At 49.7% G+C, this 21,124-nt stretch overlaps 1 protein-coding gene across 1 annotated transcript in view; it reads left to right on the top strand.

Moving 5' to 3' along the window:
- Positions 1-1,450: 1,450 nt before the first annotated feature.
- The window catches only part of LOC142295046 (chymotrypsinogen A-like), a 42,827-nt gene continuing 23,153 nt past the window's right edge, over positions 1,451-21,124 (top strand). The window contains exons 1-2 of the mRNA XM_075338114.1: positions 1,451-1,490; positions 8,355-8,441. Of these exons, the coding sequence (XP_075194229.1) occupies positions 8,381-8,441 (61 nt within the window). The 5' untranslated portion in view covers positions 1,451-1,490; positions 8,355-8,380. The remainder of the gene's footprint in view (positions 1,491-8,354; positions 8,442-21,124) is intronic.

The raw sequence follows: 21,124 nt of genomic DNA, 5'->3' as shown, positions 1-21,124 counted from the left end.
GGGAAACGCAGCAATCGGTTTGTATTCTGATGAAGGTCAGCTCTTTGACTGAAACGTCAATTATAATTATAAAATCGCCATGACATTTCCCCCCACTGTTTGCGTTGGACCATTCCCTTAAGTAGCTGGTGAGCACAGTACATCTGCACCACACAGACCACCTCCCCCTTTGGCATATTCTAAATGGAGTCATTTATAATTATGGAAATCCCCTCTCCCATCCCTACAAAGCACAGTGTATTGTATTTTAATTTTTGGGAGGGCACAGTTAACGGTCTAATTTATTTCATGGGGCACAGTGTACAAAACCATAATATAGGCATATTGTATTATTAATTCTTCAGTGTTATGCCAATCATCATTTTTGTCTTTGCAAGAGGCACCCTAATATTGCCTATAATCAGGAGAAGAGAGGCCTATCATGAATTATGGATTTACAATTAATTTAAAAGAAATTTTGATTTCCTCTGTCAGGTAGAGCCAAAATTGTAATTTAGACCCCAATCTAGGCAAGTGTGTGTGTGGGAGAGGGGGCCCCATATGCACAATTTTTCTCTGACTGCATGTAATAAAGATCATATTTTTTTAATTACAAATACGGTCCTGCCTTCAATTAAGAAGAATCTAAATTTTCTGTAGGGCAATCAAAATTCCACATAGTGTCATTGCGGGTTTACAGCAGTTTGGATTCTGTAAATGTGACATGCACCTTAAGCATACCACAAATTGTCGAATATATTTACATTCACTTTGCAGCAGGTGGACCTGTCTGCTCTCAAATGCCAGGGCTGATATTCACTCGCAGTCTGGCCTGGTTTGGGAGTACCAATCCTTACCAGAGCCTAATCACATACATACAGGTGTTTACCATTAGGCTTATAGTCATTTGAAGCCATACTATGGTTTAGTTCATCCCAATCGGACAACAAAATTATAGGAACATTCCTGACAAAGATTTCTTATTGAAATACCAAAAGAGATTTGTTTCATGTACGACCCTCTCAGGCACTGCAAAGTGTATATAATAATTATGGTGGCTAAGCGCATACAGAAATTTGAAGGGAAAGATGGGGATCTGGTTGGGAAAGGGATAGTCACAATTAGTGTTGAGCGAGTAGTTATTCATTCTCTATATGCTGTTAGCGAGTACTGACCGCTACTCGCATATTCGTTACGAGTAGCGGGCGCAATGTAAGTCAATGGGAAATAGTCGCTAGGTAGTAAGTAACCCAAAAGCCGTACTTTTCGTGCGAGTAGCGAATAGTTAACTACTCGCTCAACACTAGTCACAATGAATTGCAGAGCCACACGTTCATGTGTATAGAGGAGTAGAGAGAAATAGGTTTCTGCACCTTTCAACTAGACAGTCTGATCATGCCCCTAACAACAGTGGTTATAGCAGCCTGTGATGTCATAAAGACACCTAAAGCCACCTTGTATTGAAAGTTCTATCTGGTATTCCATAGGCCCTTGTATCAACATTACTTATGGTAGGTGGGTATATATTCTATCCACTTTGATTATGTGATATAAGCAGGGGTAGATTAAGATTAATAGAATCATACACTGTAAAGCTGGTGTCACACATAACGACGACGACAACGACGTCGCTGCTACGTCACCATTTTCTGTGACGTTGCAGCGACGTCCCGTCGCTGTCGCTGTGTGTGACATCCAGCAACGACCTGGCCCCTGCTGTGAGGTCGCCGGTCGTTGCTGAATGTCCAGCTTCATTTTTTGGTCGTCACTCTCCCGCTGTGACACACACATCGCTGTGTGTGACAGCGAGAGAGCGACGAAATGAAGCGATCAGGAGCCGGCACTGGCAGCTGCGGTAAGCTGTAACCAGCGTAAACATCGGGTAACCAAGGGAAGACCTTTCCCTGGTTACCCGATGTTTACGCTGGTTACCAGCCTCCGCTCTTGCTGCCAGTGCCGGCTCCTGCACTGTGACATGTGGCTGCAGTATGCATCGGGTAATTAACCCGATGTATACTGTAGCAAGGATAGCAAGGAGCCAGCGCTAAGCAGTGCGCGCGGCTCCTTGCTCTCTGCACTGTGACATGTAGCTGCAGCACACATCGGGTTAATTAACCCGATGTGTACTGTACCTAGGAGAGCAAGGAGCCAGCGCTAAGCGCGGCTCCCTGCTCTCTGCACATGTAGCACAGCGACGTTATGATCGCTGCTTCTGCTGTGTTTGACAGCTAAGCAGCGATCATAACAGCGACTTACAAGGTCGCTGTTACGTCACCGAAAATGGTGACGTAACAGCGACGTCGTTGTCGCTGTCGCTTAGTGTGACACCAGCTTTACAGTTGTAGGGGACTTCAAGCGTCATTATGTCCAATCTCCTACTCAATGCAAGATTCACCTGATTCTGTCCAGCCTCTGTTTGAAGACTTCCATTAAAGGAGAACTCACCACCTCATGTGGCAGCCTGTTCCACTCATTGATCACCCTCACTGTCAAAATATTTTTTCTTTTTATTTATATTAAATTGGTGGATGGGTTTTCAGTACCATGTACCACTCACTAACCTCCAATTCTAGATAACTGAATTATACATCTCTAGGTATACCTCTAAATATGAATGTCCATTTTTTGAAGAGGAGATTTGTCCTTCATTGTTTTCTTCATAAGGCTGGAAACACATCTATGCGAGTAAAATCGGTCCGACTGGGCTGAAAAAAACTCGGCTGATTTTAGTTCACATTGGGTCCGAGTGCAACGCAAGTGCGATGCTTTTTCTGAATAAATTAATGATTTTACTAGCGTGTGTAATGCGTGTGTAATGCGTATTTTTTACTATGTCATCTGCCATTCAGCTCTGCTACATTGCCGCTGACAGCAGACACAGACAGCCATGTAGCAGAGCTGAATGGCAGATGACAGCAGACACAGACAGAGCCGCACTGTCAGAATGAACTCGGGTGAACTTCACCCGACTTCATTGTCATGCTGCGGCTCTGTCTGTGCCGCGTCCTGATTAGCGGTCACCCGTGAAGGGCTCACCGGTGACCGCTAATACCCTGAGTGACTGAAGTTAGCAGCCCTCTCTCATACTCACCGTTCCCCGATCCCCGGCGCGGCGCTGCACGGCGTTCACACTGCTGCGGCGGCTTTTACTATTTTGAAAAAGCCGGCCGCTCATTAAACAATCTCGTATTCCCTGCTTTCCCCGTCCACAGGCGCCTATGATTGGTTGCAGTGACACATGCCCCCACGCTGAGTGACAGGTGTCTCACTGCAACCAATCACAGCAGCCGGTGGGCGGGTCTATACTGTGCAGTGAAATAAGTAATTAAAAAAACCAGCGTGCGGTCCCCCCCAATTTTAATACCAGCCAGATAAAGCCATATGGCTGAAGGCTGGTATTCTCAGGATGGGGAGCTCCACATTATGGGGAACCCCCCAGCCTAACAATATCAGTCAGCAGCCGCCCAGAATTGCCGCACACATTAGATGCGACAGTTCTGGGACTGTACCCGGCTCTTCCCGATTTGCCCTGGTGCGTTGGCAAATCGGGGTAATAAGGAGTTAATGGCAGCCCATAGCTGCCACTAAATCCTAGACTAATCATGGCAGGCGTCTCCCCGAGATACCTTCCATGATTAATCTGTAAGTGACAGTAAATAAACACACACACCTGAAAAAATCATTTATTAGAAATAAAAAACACTAACAAATTCCCTGGTTCACCAATTTAATAAGCCCCAAAAAGCCCTCCATGTCCGGCGTAATCCAGGATGGTCCAGCGTCGCTTCCAGCTCTGCTTCATGAAGGTGACAGGAGCTGCAGCAGACACCGCCGCTCCTGTCAGCTCCATGCAGCAAATGAGGTGAGTAGCGCGATCAGCTGAGCTGTCACTGAGGTTAATCGCGGCCACCGCTGGATCCAGTGGCGACCACCGGGTAACCTCAGTGACAGCTCAGCTGATCGCGATACTCACCTCATTAGCTGCGTGGAGCTGACAGGAGCGGCGGTGTCTTCTGCAGCTCCGGTCACCTTCATGCAGCAGAGCTGGATGCGACGCTGGAGGTCCGTGGATCACGCCGGACATGGGGGGCTTTTTGGGGCTTATTAAATTGGTGAACCAGGGAATTTGTTAGTGTTTTTTATTTCTAATAAATGATTTTTTCAGGTGTGTGTGTGTTTATTTACTGTAACTTACAGATTAATCATGGAAAGTATCTTGTGGAGACGCCTGACATGATTAATCTAGGATTTAGTGGCAGCTATGGGCTGCCATTAACTCCTTATTACCCCGATTTTCCAACGCACCAGGGCAAATCGGGAAGAGCCGGGTACAGTCCCAGAACTGTCGCATCTAATGTATGCGGCAATTCTGGGCGGCTGCTGACTGATATTGTGAGGCTGGGGGGCTCCCCATAACGTGGAGCTCCCCATCCTGAGAATACCAGCTTTCAGCCGTATGGCTTTATCTGGCTGGTATTAAAATTGGGGGGGACCGCACGCCGTTTTTTTTAATTACTTAATTATTTATTTCACTGCACAGTATAGACCCGCCCACCGGCTGCTGTGATTGGTTGCAGTGAGACACCTGTCACTCAGCGTGGGGGCGTGTCTCACTGCAACAAATCATAGGCACCTGTGGGCGGGGAAAGCAGGGAATACGAGATTGTTTAATGAGCGGCCGGCTTTTTCAAAATAGTAAAAGCCGCCGCAGCAGTGTGAATGCCGTGCAGCGCCGCGCCGGGGATCGGTGAGTATGAGAGAGGAGGGGAAAATGACCGACAGACTGTGAGAGAGGGACAGAGATAGTGACGGACCGACAGAGAGAGAATAGAGACCGAGAGGGAGAGACCGACTGACAGAGAATAGTGATTGACAGACATTGTGAGACATCACTCGTTTCCAGTGTTTTAGGAAACATGCGAGAAATGTATTTAGAAAATCGGATGTCATTAGGATGGTGTGAGTGCCGACCCATGACATCCGATTATTTACACGCTCCCATAGACTTGCATTGGAGAGACTTGCAGTAGAAACTCGCAAAAAAAGCAGCATGCTGCGATTTTTTTCTCAGTCCAATTTGGACTGAGAAAAAAATCGCAAATGCGAGCTGAATCATTGACTAACATGTGTCCAATTCCAATGCGAGTTTTTCTCGCATTGCTCTACTGCGAGAAACTCGCAAGTGAGAAGCAGCCCTTACATGTCAGCAGCTGCTGGTTGGATAAGAAGGCTACATATCATGTAATAGCAAACCTCATGATCGCCAACTCCTTTTCTCTATTTATTAAGGACAACCTGCCCAAAAATCACAGACAGACAATATTTTTTACAAACAAATTGGAAAACCATAATACACTGCTAGAGTATGTGTGCACACTGAGTTTTTGGCGTAGAGATTTTCTGCACAAAAAATCACCTTGTGGCCAGAAAACGCACCAAAATATGCATGCTTTTTTGTGTGCGTTTTTGTGTATTTTTAGTGCTTTTTTTGTGAAATCAATGTGTGGAAGGATTTAAAAATGGAGGAAAAAAACGCACCAACAATTGACATGCTGGAGATTTTTTCTGCACCCAAAACTGCAAGGAAAAAAAAACAACGAGCGCACAACACTTCAGAAATCGCATTGACTTTGCTGGCATAAGGATAGACATGCATATTTGGGCAACAGTCTGCACAATAAATTGCACCAATTCTGCATAAAAAACCTCAGTGTGCACACACAGCCTTAGGGTACGCTTACACGAGCATGAAAATCGGACGAGTGCAATGCGACAAACTCTCGCATTGCACCTGACCAATGTTAGTGAATGAAGGAGAGCAGTTGGTCAGCTTTTCTTGCATCCAGAATCTGGATGTGAGAAAAGTAGCAGCATGCTGCGATTTTCTGCAAGAGCCGTATCACTTGCACCCATTCAAGTGAATGGGTGTGAGAGAAACATTGGACTGCACTCGGATGTTATCCCAGTGCAGTGCAATATACGCACAGGCTGCCAATGGAAGAGATGGGAAGATTAACCCCTCCCTCTCCTCCCACCCTCAGCTTTGCAGCTGTAACCTGATTGCAGGATCGGACCACAGTCGCATGACACTCGGCTCATGCTCGCAGCAGAGCCTGAGTCGGGGGTCTTTAGCATATCGCATCCATTGCTGTCGCATCGCATGCCATTCGCTAGTGTGAGTCCAGCCTTAGAATAACTAAACATTTGCACAGATTTTTATACATTTTTTGTCGTTTTTTCCCTTCTGATCATTGGTAATCTGGATTCTGAGACTCCACCTATTGCTCAAAAGACCTTTGTGAAGTGCTTAGCTCAGGAGACATGAGTGCACAGCTTCTGCCTGAGAGGGCACACAGAATGGAGGACCAATCTAATAGAAAATCTAAGCAAGCCTGTGTCCTTTGCTGCGCACAGCTCAGTGGTCCTTTGACAGACCACTGAGGGTCTCAGAATGCAATGTGCGCGCTCTGCATCTTTGGGTGACCACAAAGATGCATGTTTTTGGTCCCAAAAAAAACGCTCCCTAGGCATGCATCTTTTGCCATGTTTTACTGTGTTTTTTTACAGCTTTTTTGCCCAGTGCGTTTTTTAAGTCAAATCTATTGACTGGAAGGGCTCAAAAACGCTGGCAAAAACACAGAAAGCATTTACAGTTAGGTCCAGAAATATTTGGACAGTGACACAATTTTCGCGAGTTGGGCTCTGCATGCCACCACATTGGATTTGAAATGAAACCTCTACAACAGAATTCAAGTGCAGATTGTAACGTTTAATTTGAAGGTTTGGACAAATATATCTGATAGAAATTGTAGGAATTGTACACATTTCTTTACAAACACTCCACATTTTAGGAGGTCAAAAATAATTGGACAAATAAACCAAACCCAAACAAAATATTTTTATTTTCAATATTTTGTTGCGAATCCTTTGGAGGCAATCACTGCCTTAAGTCTGGAACCCATGGACATCACCAAACGCTGGGTTTCCTCCTTCTTAATGCTTTGCCAGGCCTTTACAGCCGCAGCCTTCAGGTCTTGCTTGTTTGTGGGTCTTTCCGTCTTAAGTCTGGATTTGAGCAAGTGAAATGCATGCTCAATTGGGTTAAGATCTGGTGATTGACTTGGCCATTGCAGAATGTTACACTTTTTTGCACTCATGAACTCCTGGGTAGCTTTGGCTGTATGCTTGGGGTCATTGTCCATCTGTACTATGAAGCGCCGTCCGATCAACTTTGCGGCATTTGGCTGAATCTGGGCTGAAAGTATATCCCGGTACACTTCAGAATTCATCCGGCTACTCTTGTCTGCTGTTATGTCATCAATAAACACAAGTGACCCAGTGCCATTGAAAGCCATGCATGGCCATGCCATCACGTTGCCTCCACCATGTTTTACAGAGGATGTGGTGTGCCTTGGATCATGTGCCGTTCCCTTTCTTCTCCAAACTTTTTTCTTCCCATCATTCTGGTACAGGTTGATCTTTGTCTCATCTGTCCATAGAATACTTTTCCAGAACTGAGCTGGCTTCATGAGGTGTTTTTCAGCAAATTTAACTCTGGCCTGTCAATTTTTGGAATTGATGAATGGTTTGCATCTAGATGTGAACCCTTTGTATTTACTTTCATGGAGTCTTCTCTTTACTGTTGACTTAGAGACAGATACACCTACTTCACTGAGAGTGTTCTGGACTTCAGTTGATGTTGTGAACGGGTTCTTCTTCACCAAAGAAAGTATGCGGCGATCATCCACCACTGTTGTCATCCGTGGACGCCCAGGCCTTTTTGAGTTCCCAAGCTCACCAGCCAATTCCTTTTTTCTCAGAATGTACCCGACTGTTGATTTTGCTACTCCAAGCATGTCTGGTATCTCTCTGATGGATTTTTTCTTTTTTTTTAGCCTCAGGATGTTCTGCTTCACCTCAATTGAGAGTTCCTTAGACCGCATGTTGTCTGGTCACAGCAGCAGCTTCCAAATGCAAAACCACACACCTGTAATCAACCCCAGACCTTTTAACTACTTCATTGATTACAGGTTAACGAGGGAGACGCCTTCAGAGTTAATTGCAGCCCTTAGAGTCCCTTGTCCAATTACTTTTGGTCCCTTGAAAAAGAGGAGGCTATGCATTACAGAGCTATGATTCCTAAACCCTTCCTCCGATTTGGATGTGAAAACTCTCATATTGCAGCTGGGAGTGTGCACTTTCAGCCCATATTATATATATAATTGTATTTCTGAACATGTTTTTGTAAACAGCTAAAATAACAAAACTTGTGTCACTGTCCAAATATTTCTGGACCTAACTGTATATAAAGACATAATGTTTAATTGACTTGCATGTATCAATAATGCTTATTTAGTGTATTTATGTGTTTACAGAGGCCACGTGAATAATTTTTGCCAAAATGGGAAGATTTTTATTTTCACTATTAGTAATAGTGACAATCGTGCAAAAAACATATGAAAGTAAGTGTGAATATTATTGTCTATTCTGTTTCTATTGTAGATATCAAATATAAATGTATTTAGAATGTGTGTGTATAACAGTAATGTATCAGGTACAGCACTGCCCATTGTCTTTCTGCTAAGGCTATACCTGTACTGATATATAAGGGCATGATGCTGTACAGAATTCATGTTCACAATATAAGTTAGAAATGTTGCTAGAAGGTACTGTGACGCCCTGGGCAAGCCAGGGGTCACAGGTCATCACACCACCACACCCTACACCCCAGTTAGGAACATCAAAGCTAACCCAAAATCCTTGTTGCCTTCCTCCAGGGGCTGATGTTCACACCAGGGGGTGGGCCAGGCGGTTGGCTCCGCCCACCGAGGAGTTCACAGCCCTGGAGGCGGGAGAAACCGGGCAGTTGAGCCCAGGCAGGGCTTGAGTGAGGAGTAAACAAGTAGAACAGTCAAGAAAAGTTAGGGAAAGTAGAAGGAAGTGAAGTGGTAGAGGAGCAAAGGAGAAAACTGGAGAAAAGGAGTAAAAGTGAGAGTAGAAAAGCCTGAAGTTGGTCCAGCTGTGTGCAGGACAGAGTCAGCAAGGTCAGCAACAGCGGTGATTGTCCGGAGGGGTGACCGTTTGGAAGTTCCTGGAAGGACCGCGGATGGGTGGTGGCCCGGCGGTCTGGAGCAGTGTACAAAGGACAGTCAGCACCAGGGCAGGGGCCTCTCGGACCCCGGCAAGGCTAGGAGTCGCCATAATTTGCCAAATCCGTCAGTGAAGGGGACGTCGATCCCCCAACAACCAAGTCCCGATTGAAGGCAACAGCCCAACCATTAAAGCAGAGACACCACCACCGCCAGGGCACCAGTTTCTGAGGGCCAGCGCCTGCGGGCAAATAGTAGAGCTCCTCCGGTCCAGCTTGAAGCCGGGGAGCGGGTTACCGGTGGGAACCCATCGCAACCATCAACAACATAGGTGCAGGACAGAGGGACATCACCGTCACCTACTGGGGAAAGCAAGTGCAGCCGTCCGTGGGAACCGTCTTTCCAGCCGTGTGTTTTACCGAGAACTGTGTCATCGTCTCAGGCTGAGTGAGTACCACAGTGCCGCAAGGCACAGCGCTGCCCCCGTGTCCCTGCGCCCACCAAGCCCTGCAACTCCCACCTCATCACTGGGCCCCGGGATCACCAACCCCTACCCACGGAGGGGCAACACAACAACTTGCTGCTTCACACCATCACTCCCGGGATCCCCACACCGAGCAGCGGTGGTGCTAACAAATCACCACAACCGTGGGTGGCGTCACGGACAATAGACTATATCCCAAAACCCAATCCCCTTTCACTCACGGGCGAGGAGCGCCGCTCGAGAACCCCCGGGATCCGGCCCACCGCTCGAGCCACCACTGAGCAGCAGCCGCCGGACCCGAGGAGAGGGGTGAGCGCAGTGCTGACACCCTCCTCCCCGCCCGCGACAGTAGATTTAAATTACTGATTATGGAGCCTTCACAATAAGTTTCACCATGGCAATAAACTATAGTCCTGGTATTTATCTTTCCCGGCATTCATGCTGGCCGATTATTGTCACTATAGTTTGTAAGCAGATGAATTGTGATCATTTGTGCCGCCCCCGTGGAAGCAGCCGAGCTGCTCGGATCCGGGTTCGCTGTGGCTCGAGGGTCTTCGGACCCAGGGGTCGTGCGGCAACTCAAATGAAAGGGGGGTATTTACAGGGGAATGGATATATAGTTTGTGACGGCACCCATGGTGTATGGTAATTTGGGGAGTACCGCTGCTGCCGTTGGGAGTACCCAGGGTGATGAAGTGAAGCAACAAGGTGTCGTAGCCCTCCAGGGGTAGGAGAGATGCCGCGGGACTTGGTGTGGGGTGCCGTGGGATGCAGGGGTCACTCTCGTACTCACTCAGTCAATAAGCAGACACTGACAACTGGGTAAACCAACTCTCTGGGTGCCGCTGCCGCTGAGCGGAGCTCGTCCGGGTCCCATCCCCTATAGTGTTGCCTGGTGATCCATGACCTACCTCCTGGCACTAAGTGTAACTTCAACGTGGTGGCCCAGTAGTATGGAACTTGCCGGGCCCCGCTCCAGACTGTGGCTAAGTGTGGGAGCTTGCTCTCAGGGCTCACGTTTGGGATTTTCTGGACCGTTTTGGATTGGAAAGTCCTCTCCCCCTCATTGCGCTAATGCCCCAATTCTGGAGCGGGTGGGAACAGATCATAAAGGCTCCGTTCTCCTCAGGTGAATTGTCGGGTTGCATGAAGCTACTCCCCGACCTAGGGTCCGTGTACCCCGTCGTGCCTTCGGTCCCAGACCGGTGATAGTGCTTGGCTGCCGGCTCTCCTCCTCGACAGGTCCAAGCATTTTGCCACAATCCCCTGCGACCGGGGGTCCAACTCATCTAGGCCCAGACCACCGTCTGCAACCTAGACAGCTTCTCTTGGAGCCACCACTCCCGTCCTCCTCTCACTCTCCTGACTCTACACACACACTCTCCCTATTGACTACACTCCTCACCTGACCCCCCAGGTGGGCAACTCTATTCCACTCAAACCGTCCACTGGTGTGCCTGGTGGGTGTGGTGCAGGGTGTATCTAGGATTTGATTTGCTGTTGGAGGCAACACTATTTAGATAGGGACCCAGAACCATGAGGGACTTGGAATACTGCACGGAAGGGCAGTTTGTCCAGTACCCTTTGAAGACCTGATAGTCCAGGGGCGTCACACATACATGGCCAGTGCAGACAAGCCTTTAGCCATTGATTGCTCAGCAATCAGCATCAAAAAGTCGAGTTAGTCATGCAGCCAAGTCTGTGAGATATCTCTGTGACATTGCTTATTCAGACGTTCATGCACATTGGTCCGATCTCAGACCACAATGCACACACTGGCTGCGCTTCTCCCAATCAGAGTGTGAAAGCCTCATATAAATATATCAATATGTCTCACTCCGTTCGGTCTGGAGAGCTGCGGCCAGTCCGTGCTCCGAGGTTGGATTGATGTGCACGGACGTCTGAATGAGCCTTTACGTTACATTTACACCTAAAAGATGACTATGTTGGGTTCCGGCTCAACTGCAGCTAATCACTGGTTGGAAACTTTACTTGTTCATTAGAGTAGACTTGATTAATTATTGAAACGCTACAACCAGCGGCGGACTGGAGTACCTGGGGCCCACCAGGAAAAATCAATCTTGGGGCCCACCAGCACCATGCAATTACCGTACTGTATATAGCAGGGGTGGGATTCAAATTTTTAACAGGTTCTCTGTAAACCCCGCCCATTTGAAAACCCCACCCATTCTGTAACCACATCCATTCTGTTAGCCACACCCATTTTCACGCAATTTCCTCAACCAAAAAATACAGGTAATTTAAAGTAAAATCTCCTTCCTCATCCAATACCTGCACTCTCCTGTCCAGCACCAGTTGGTCCAGTCACTGTCACTCTTATTGTATTAAATGATTTTTCTACAGTTTTTAAAAATTATTACTAAAGGAGCCCTGCTAAAATAGGAATGGACGACCTTCCCCATACAGATCTCATCCCATTATGGCCTCTTTCCCCTGCAGACCCCATCCCATTATGGCCTCTTTTCCCCTACACATCCCATCCCATGTGGCTCCTTTTCCCCTACACATCCCATCCCATTATGGCCTCTTTCCCCATACAGATCCCATCCCATTATGGCCTCTTTCCCTTGCAGATCCCATCCCATTATGGCCTCTTTCCCCAGCAGATCCCATCCCATTATGGCCTCTTTCCCCAGCAGATCACATCCCATGTGCTCCTTTTCCCATATAGCTCCCATCTTATGTGGCCCCTCTCCCCATATAGCTGCCATCTTAATGTGGCTCCTCTCCCCATATAGTTACATATAGCTGCCATCTTATGTGGCCCCTCTCCCCATATAGCCACATATAGCTGCCATCTTAATGTGGCCCCTCTCCCCATATAACCACATATAGCTGCCATCTTAATGTGGCCCCTCTCCCCATATAGCCACATATAGCTCCCATCTTATGTGGCCTCTCCCCATAGTCACATATAGCTGCCATCTTAATGTGGCCCCTCTCCCCATATAGCCACATATAGCTGCCATCTTATGTGGCCCCTCTCCCTGCATCTTCGGCTCACTGAGCGCTTACCTGCTCCAAGCACCGGTGGCCTCTCCTCTGTCTTCCATCCTCCGCGGCTCTCTGCACACTAAGGGTATGTGCGCACTAGGTGTTTTTTGTGCGTTTTTGGCAGCAGAAAAACGCACAAAAATGCACCCGCAGTAAAAACGCGATGCGTTTTTACCACGTTTTTGGCTGCGTTTTTGCTCACTGCTTTTTTATGCGTTTTTTATCAGTGAACAATGCCATTAAAGATTGTTGAAAAAAAAGATCTGATGTCATTTCCTTCTTCAATATGTTCTTCATTCTCCACTAGTGTATGCAGGAGAGCAGACAGCTGCAGAACTACAAGGCTCAGCATGCTCCATCCAGGACTGTATGCAGGAGTTTTTTGCCCTCCAAAAAAATGACGTGGGCTTCGCTATATTTTTGTATGCTAGCCAGGTACAGCAGGCAGCTATGGGCTGCCCCCAACCCCCAGCTGCCTATTTGTACCCGACTGTGAACCAAAAATATAGGGAAGCCCTTTTTTTTTTTTATTTCATGAATTTCATTAAATAATTAAAAAGAAAAATGACGTGGGCTTCGCCATATTTTTGAGTCCAGCCAGATACAACTAGGCAGCTGGGGATTGGAATCCGCAGTGCAGGGTGCCCAAGCTTTCTGGGCACCCCCTCTGCGAATTGCAGTCCGCAGCCACCCCAGAAAATGGCGCTTTCATAGAAGCGCCATCTTCTGGCGCTGTATCCAACTCTTCCAGCTGCCCTGATGTCGGGTGGCTCGCTGGATAATAATGGGGTTAGAGCTAGCTGTATATTATCAGCTGGCCCTAAGCCCGAAATTCATGGTGTCACACCAATATTAGACATGGCCACCATGAATTTCTAGTAAAGATAAAAAAAAAACACAACACACAGAAAAATATTTTTATTAGAAATAAAACACAACACAATTAGTGACTCCATCTTTATTGAAATAAAGAACCCCCCTCCGCAGTAATCCTGGGTCAGGGTCCCGCGCCGTCCAATCCAGATCCAATATCATCTGATCGTTTGCTGGAAGGCAGAGCGATCAGATGATGTGTCAGGATCAAGGATGTGAATTTCATGACACAGCAGCTGATTGCATAAAAGCCGTTTATACAATCAGCTGATGCATCAGTGCAAAAGAAAAAGAAAAAAACCCACACACTTCTGTGCAGACTCCTGTCAGACCGATCAATGCAGGACCCGGCGGTAATCAGCTGATAAAGTCTCCTGACGGCATCAGCTGATAGTTTAGCCGGCCGGGTAGTGAAAAGCCGGCGTCACCGCTGTCACTATCACTGTCAGTTGATTCCATCAGGTAACTGCATCAGGTGATCAGCGCCAGGTCCTGCAGCTATCGGAGGTGTCCCGGCCGTCTGCACACAGCTGGAGCCGTGGTACCGGGAGCGGACATGGCACCAGGAGGCTGCAGACAGGTGCGTATGAGGGGCCCCTGCTCACTCCCCGGGACCCCGCACCTCCCCTCCGGGGCCCCCGTACACCCTTCCTGGGCCCCCGTACACCCTTCCTGGGCCCCTGCACTCCCCCCCCCGGGGCCCCTGCTCGCTCTCCGGGCCCCTGCACCCCCCCCGGGGCCCCTGCTTGCTCTCTGGGCCTCCGCACCCCCCCCGGGCCCCTGCTCGCTCTCCCCCCGCACCCTCCCCGGGGCCCCTGCTCGCTCCCCGGGCCCCCGCACCCTCACCCGGGGCCCCCGCCTTCTATACTCACGTGCTGCTGCAGCCAGTGGGGTGACGCCTGTCCGTCCTCCGCAGCGCGCAGCTGCCAGCACCTGCACAGGAAGGAAGCAGTCATCACTCTGAGACTGCCTCCTCCTGCAGTGTCGCTGCGCAGATGAGTCAGAGCTGCGCGGCACTGACAGTGACAGCAGGGAGAGCGGGGAGATCGCTCTCCCTGCTTGCCGCTCCAGAGGGAATGGGATTGTCACTAATCATATCGGCAATGTGCCGATATGATTAGTGAAATTACCGGCCGGGGGGGGCCTCTCACACACATCCATAGGGGCCCAGGGGGGGTAGGGGGGCGGGGCCTAGGGGGCGTGGCCATCAATAGCAGGGGCCCACCGGCATCTGGCATGTGACATAACAACATCATATCACCCACCAGGAAAAGCGGCACAGATGTTGCTGGGACAGCACTGCTGTAGGAGGTGAGTGCGCTTCAAATCGCTGCAGAAACACTGCATAATGGATGCAGTATTTTTGTTAAAAAAAAAGCCGATTTCATGCGCTCGGGATGCTGTCTCTCCCATAGACAGAGTGGGAGCTGCATCCAGAACACACAAATAATTGACATGCTGCTTTTATGAACGCACGGATTTGGGATTAAATTTTAGCACCCAAATCACTGTGTTTAAAAAAGCAACGTGCGCACGTCTCATGCACAATCTGCATAGATTGTGCTGGGGATGCAGGACGCATGTGTCGCGGGCGGGGAGGAGGGTGTCAGCACACCGCGCTCACCCCTTCTGCTCGGGTCCGGCAGCTGCTCCTGGTGGCTCGAGCTGTGGGCCGGATCCCGGGGTTTCTCGAGTGACACTCCTCGCCCGTGAGTGAAAGGGGGTGTTTGTTGGGTGTGGGGATTGTTATAGTTCGTGACGCCACCCACGGTTGTGGTGATTTCACCACCACTGCTCTGTACGGGGCTCCCGGGGATGGTGATGCGGAGCAGCCAGGTGTTGTGTTGCCCCTCCGTGGGTAGGGGTGGTGATCCCGGGGCCCGGTGATGGAGAAGTGGGTGCGGGGCCTGATGGGCGCAGGGACGCGGGGGCAGCGCTGTGCCTTGCGGCACTGTGGTACTCACTTAGCCTGACACACGGACACAGTTTGTACGGTAAACCAAACGGCTGGTAGGACGGTCCCACAGACGGCTGCACCTGCACTCCCGGTAGGTGACGGTGATGTCCCTCTTCCTTGCACCTTTGTTTGACTTGTGGTAGCGGTGGATTCCCTCCGGTTACCCGCTCCCCGGCTGCAATCTGGGCCGGAGGAGCTCTACACTTTGCCCGCAGGCGCTGGCCCTGAGAAACTGGTGCCCTGGCGGTGGCGGTGTCTCTCCGGTTCAGGTTGGGCTGTTGCCTTCAGTCGGGACTTGGTTGTTGGGGGATCTACGTCCCCTTCACTGACGGATTTGGCAAATCTGGCGACTCCTAGCCTTGCCGGGGTCCGAGAGGCCCCTGCCCTGGTGCTGACTGTCCTTCGGAACACTGCTCCAGACCACCGGGCACACAGCCAACGGGGTCCTTCCAGGAACTTCCAAATGGTCCCCCTCCAGACAGTCACCGCCGTTGCTGACCTTGTTGTTCTGGCCCTACACAAAGCTGGACCCTTCAGGCTTTCTTTCTTCACTGTCACTTTTCTTGCTTTCCTCCTTTACTACTTTCACTTTCACTTTCTTAACTCCTCCACTTAGCTCCTCACTCCTACTCCTCCCTGAGCTGAACTCTGTTGTTTACTCAAGCTCGTCCCTGAGCTGACTCCTCACTAGCCCTCAGCTAGACTTCAACTGCCTGGTTTTCCCGCCTCCAGAGTTGTGAGCTCCTCGGTGGGCGGAGCCAACCGCCTGGCCCACCCCCTGGTGTGCATCATCACTCCTGGAGGAAGGCAACAAGGATTTGTAGGTTAGCTGTGATGTGCCTACCTGGAGTGTGGGGTGTGGTGGTGTTGTGACCTGTGTCCCCTGGCTTGCCCAGGGCGACACACATGCATTTGCGCTGCAGTGCAATATGCAGCGTAAATGCATGTAATTACGCAACGTGCGCAAGAGGCCTTAGACTGATAAATCTACAATTCCTAACACACCCTGCTTTTCCACAGTTCTGCAGGCCCTCTTTCTCTGGTCTCCTTTGTGCTACATGATAAAGATAGAGCTCAACATGGGCAATTGTTATTTCTATGCATGAGGTCACCATTGATAGCTTTGAATGTAATGAGTTTTGAATGTGGTGACTGTGACCCACAATTTGACTAATATTCATTATTATTTACAAATTTCATGTTTCATTGGTGATTAACAGGGGTCTTCAGAGAATGATTATGCTCACCCCTGAATGCATAGAACAGCTGAGGATAACATACCTGAGCTGTGCTTCAACACAGTTATCGATTAAAATGAGGATAGCGTGAGAGGGTCTAGGACATCTTTTTTTGTTGGACAAGTTAATAGGTGTGACTGCCGAGACCCACCAACCGGTTCCCCCTCCCCACCGCGCAATGAAGGAGACCACACATGGAATATCTTTCTTTGTTCTTTATTGAAGGTATCCACGTAACACCATTCAATTTTGATATAAAAAGGGGGTTGCTTGATATTTTGGCCACAGCTTTAACCACAGGCACAAATCCGCCTTAAACCTGAGGGAGGAGGCCCGATGCCTACGGCCGTCCGTGGCAGGTTGGCTCTCACCAAATCCCTCTTCCACCGGCTGTGACTTCCGAACTTGTAACAAAACCTTCTTAAGGGAGGGAGGGCGGGCGATGCTCACCCTGAGGGCAGATGTGGTAAGAGAAAGGAGGGACTCCGGCAGCTGTTTATATGCCCTGTAGGAGGTCCCAGCAGGGAAGGGGGGCAGCGGGGGGCATTGCACAGTGGGGAGGAGGGAGAGGTGACCATGGGGGGGACGTAGCGAGGGGCTCAGCAGTCAGGGGCAGCGGCAGCGGCCGCAGTGCCCTCCAGACTGCCGAGACCCACCAACCGGTTCCCCCTCCCCACCGCGCAATGAAGGAGACCACACATGGAATATCTTTCTTTGTTCTTTATTGAAGGTATCCACGTAACACCATTCAATTTTGATATAAAAAGGGGGTTGCTTGATATTTTGGCCACAGCTTTAACCACAGGCACAAATCCGCCTTAAACCTGAGGGAGGAGGCCCGATGCCTACGGCCGTCCGTGGCAGGTTGGCTCTCACCAAATCCCTCTTCCACCGGCCACGGAGTGGCGAAGGCCCACGCCTGAGCTGCGACCCCCACACAGGGCCCTCATGGCCCGCTCAACCCCGTCCTGGATGTCTGACAGGAAAATATCCAGACCTATGTCATTGAGGCTAAAACCATCCTCTAGCACCAATCTGCTGATCTCTGATTCCAGCAACTCATGTCCCAGCACTATCCCTCTTCCTGATGCTATAAATTTGGCGATCTGCATATTGACATGCCGCCTTGACCTTTCCACAGCCGCTATGTTCCTTGCCCCTATCCAGCTTAATCTTGGTAATATACTGGACCATACCACCACTACGTTGCTGAAGAAGCCGCTAAACCTATCCAGGTCTGCTTGCATGACCGCAAGCAGTTCCTGGATCCTCACATTTACCAGGTCGTTCCCACCCGCGTGGATGACTAGCACTACTGGGCCCGTGGCTATCCTTGCTATGTTCACTACCTCGGGCAGGACCTGTGTCCAGGCCATGCCCCGAACTCCTCTCCAATGGAACTTGAGGTGATGAAATCCCAGCTCGCTTCCACCTGGTCTCGACTCGGCCCGCCGTGCTGCCCAGAATATGTGTGAGTGACCTAGGATCCAAATGATAGGTCTCGCCGGATCTAGGAAGAAAAGCTGTTAGCAACTGTACTCAGCATATTTATCATAGTGTCAGCGTCCATCATTGTATTAGTGTTGTCATAGCTTTTGGTGGCGGAACTACGGGACTGAACGGTTAGCAATGATTAGTTATCTGAGGGATGTGGAAAGATGTAGTGACTGCCGAGGCTGGTTCGAGGTTAAAACTTGTGGTAAAATTTGGTGGTTTGCAGGGATCGGGGGGTTAAATTAGATCTGGCCTAATATAGCGGAAGAAACAGTCTGATTTCCAACGCCCTATCCGCTTTATCTCCTCGTTCGAGAAGCCGGCCCTTGCTGCCTCGGTTGCTGCGCCTATGCGGAAGGAGTGTGTGCTGTAATCCCCTGGCTGTAAGCCCAGGTTGGAAAGTGACGTTTTTAGCAAGGCTGAAAACTGCGTTGCCGTGAGCGGGGATCCATCCGCGTGCTCTAAAAAGAATTTATTGGGAACCCGAGACTCTAAGTAACACTGCAAGATAAGGATGGGACAGAGGGGGCCGGGAAACGGGAAAATGGGGAACCAAACTCCTCTACCGAGCTGATCAGTTTTAGAGCGCCTTATGCGAACTCGTACTCCACCATTGCAAATTATAACGTCATCGCGTAGCAGACCCCCGGGACGAGCTGATGATCTGCTGACTAATTCACTGACTCGCAAAGCCCCAAAGAATGCAAGCGAGAAGGCAGCCGAGAACAAGCGGACCTCGCTGTCATTGGCGCATACGTCGCCTAGCTGGTTTATTATGCCTGAGAGGATGGCAAATGAAATGGGCCTTCTGCTTTCAGTGCACTGCCGCTTCCGCTTCCAGCCTTTAACGGCCTGCGTAAACAGGAAGGACTTGGTGACATCAGGCCATCCACGAACCCGGAAGTGAAAGGCTATGCCTGCGAGCCGCTGCTGCGCTACTATACCCGACACGCCATTACTATGCAAATGCGCTATATACCGAGCAACGGAGTTGCTGAGAAAATAAGCAGACACCTGGCTAGGCAGCGGTTGTGCTATATTTAACCATTCGTTCCAAGCCTTACCGTACGAACGCCACGTAGATGGAGCTAGAGATGCCTGGACCAAAGGCATCAGCTGTCCTCGGGGACCGTCCAAAGGAACTGTGGACAGTTCTGGCCCATGCTGTCCGCTTCCGGATGTAATACACGAAACTTCTGAAATTCAAAACGTGATAAGGCATCAGCAATATTGTTATCGATCCCTGGCACGTGACGGGCCCTGAACCAGATGTTATGCTCGAGGCACTTGAGGACTAAATAGCGCAGTAAGCTGATCACTGGCGGGGAAGAAGATGCCAGGTGGTTAATGGCGTGGACGACACTTATGTTGTCGGTCCAGAAGCAGATTCGCTTATTCGCCAGCTGATCTGCCCAAAGATCCGTAGCTACAATTATAGGGAACAGCTCAAGTAAAGTGAGGTTTTTTGTCCAACCTGACAAGTGCCATTTTTGGGGCCAGCGACTAGCGCACCACTTGGGACCAAGGAAAACTCCGAATCCGGTGGACCCGGCAGCATCCGAAAATAGAGATATGTCAGAGCTGGAAACCTCCTGTTCCTGGAAACACGTGCGTCCATTGTAAGTAGCTAGAAAAGACCTCCATACACGTAGGTCCTCCCGTAGGGCGCTGGTGATGCGAATCCTGTGGTGGGGGGCAGCTATGCCCCTAGTGGCCAGGCAAAGCCTACGGGAAAAGATCCTTCCCATAGGCATGACTCTACAGGCGAAGGCGAGCAAGCCTAATAAAGATTGCATTTGCGCCAGGGTTACCTTACGAACCGCACAGAACCCGTCGATGAGCGATGTTGTTTTTTGGACCTTTTCCAGTGGTAACCGAAACATCATGGTAATTGAGTCTATTTCAATTCCCAAAAAGGAAAGGCATGTCACAGGGCCAACTGTTTTTTCGTTTGACAGCGGAACCCCGAATTTGTCCGCTAGTGCCTGGAAAGAATTTAACGCAATAGCGCATGTTTCCGAGTTGGCGGGGCCAACGAACAGGAAATCATCTAGATAATGGGTTACTGATTTGATCTTTACCACGTCCTTAACCACCCATTCTAGGAAGGTGCTGAAGAGCTCGAAGTGAGAGCAGGATATGGAGCAACCCATGGGAAGACACATGTCATAGAAGAAATTTTTGTTGAAATAGCACCCTAGCAGGTGGTGACAATCAGGGTGCACTGGTAGCAGGCGAAAGGCGGACGCTATGTCCGATTTAGCCATTAATGCTCCTTGCCCTGCTTTGCGTACCAGTCCGACTGCTTTGTCAAAAGACGCGTAGGACACTGCTGAGTCCTCTGTGGGGATGCCGTCATTTACTGACCTCCCGGCCGGGAAGGATAAGTGGTGTATGAGGCGAAATTCACCCTTTTCTTTTTTAGGCACAACCCCTAGGGGTGAAACGCGAAGGTTTGGGAATGGTAATTTAGTGAATGGGCCTGCTACGCGGCCTAGTGCCACTTCCTTGAGTAATTTGTTTTCCAGGACCTGTGGGAGGTCCCGGGCAGATTTTAGGTTGGGGGCAAAGGTTGGTTCTGAGGAGAAATTAAAGGGGATAAAGAAACCGTGGGTGAAACCGTCTCTGATGGTGTCAGCCGCCGCCTTATTGGGGTAACGTTCGAGCCATGGCTCCATCTCGTGCACGATCACTGGGGTCCTTGGGACCTGGTGGTGCATTTTTTGCATGGTGCCTTGTTGTTTGCTTATCGCATTTGGTGGAGGTGTGATTTCCCCCGCAGGATGAACACTCATGCTTGTATTTGCAGAGACCTTGATACCTGCAATGGCCTTCGTTGAAGAGCCAGCAGCAACCTGGTCTGCGAACGTTTGCGGCTCCCGGTGTGCCGTGGTTTGGGGAAAATTGGCCTGGAAAGGACTGAAAGGACTTTTGCGCCATCATGAGTCTGAGCCACGAATCGGTTGCCTTTACACCCCAACCCAATTGTGGTTGG

Source organism: Anomaloglossus baeobatrachus, chromosome 3 (genome assembly GCF_048569485.1).
Source record: "Anomaloglossus baeobatrachus isolate aAnoBae1 chromosome 3, aAnoBae1.hap1, whole genome shotgun sequence".
Classification (NCBI taxonomy): domain Eukaryota; kingdom Metazoa; phylum Chordata; class Amphibia; order Anura; family Aromobatidae; genus Anomaloglossus; species Anomaloglossus baeobatrachus.
Note: the sequence above shows the minus strand (reverse complement) of the source record. Positions and strands in the feature narration are given on the sequence as shown.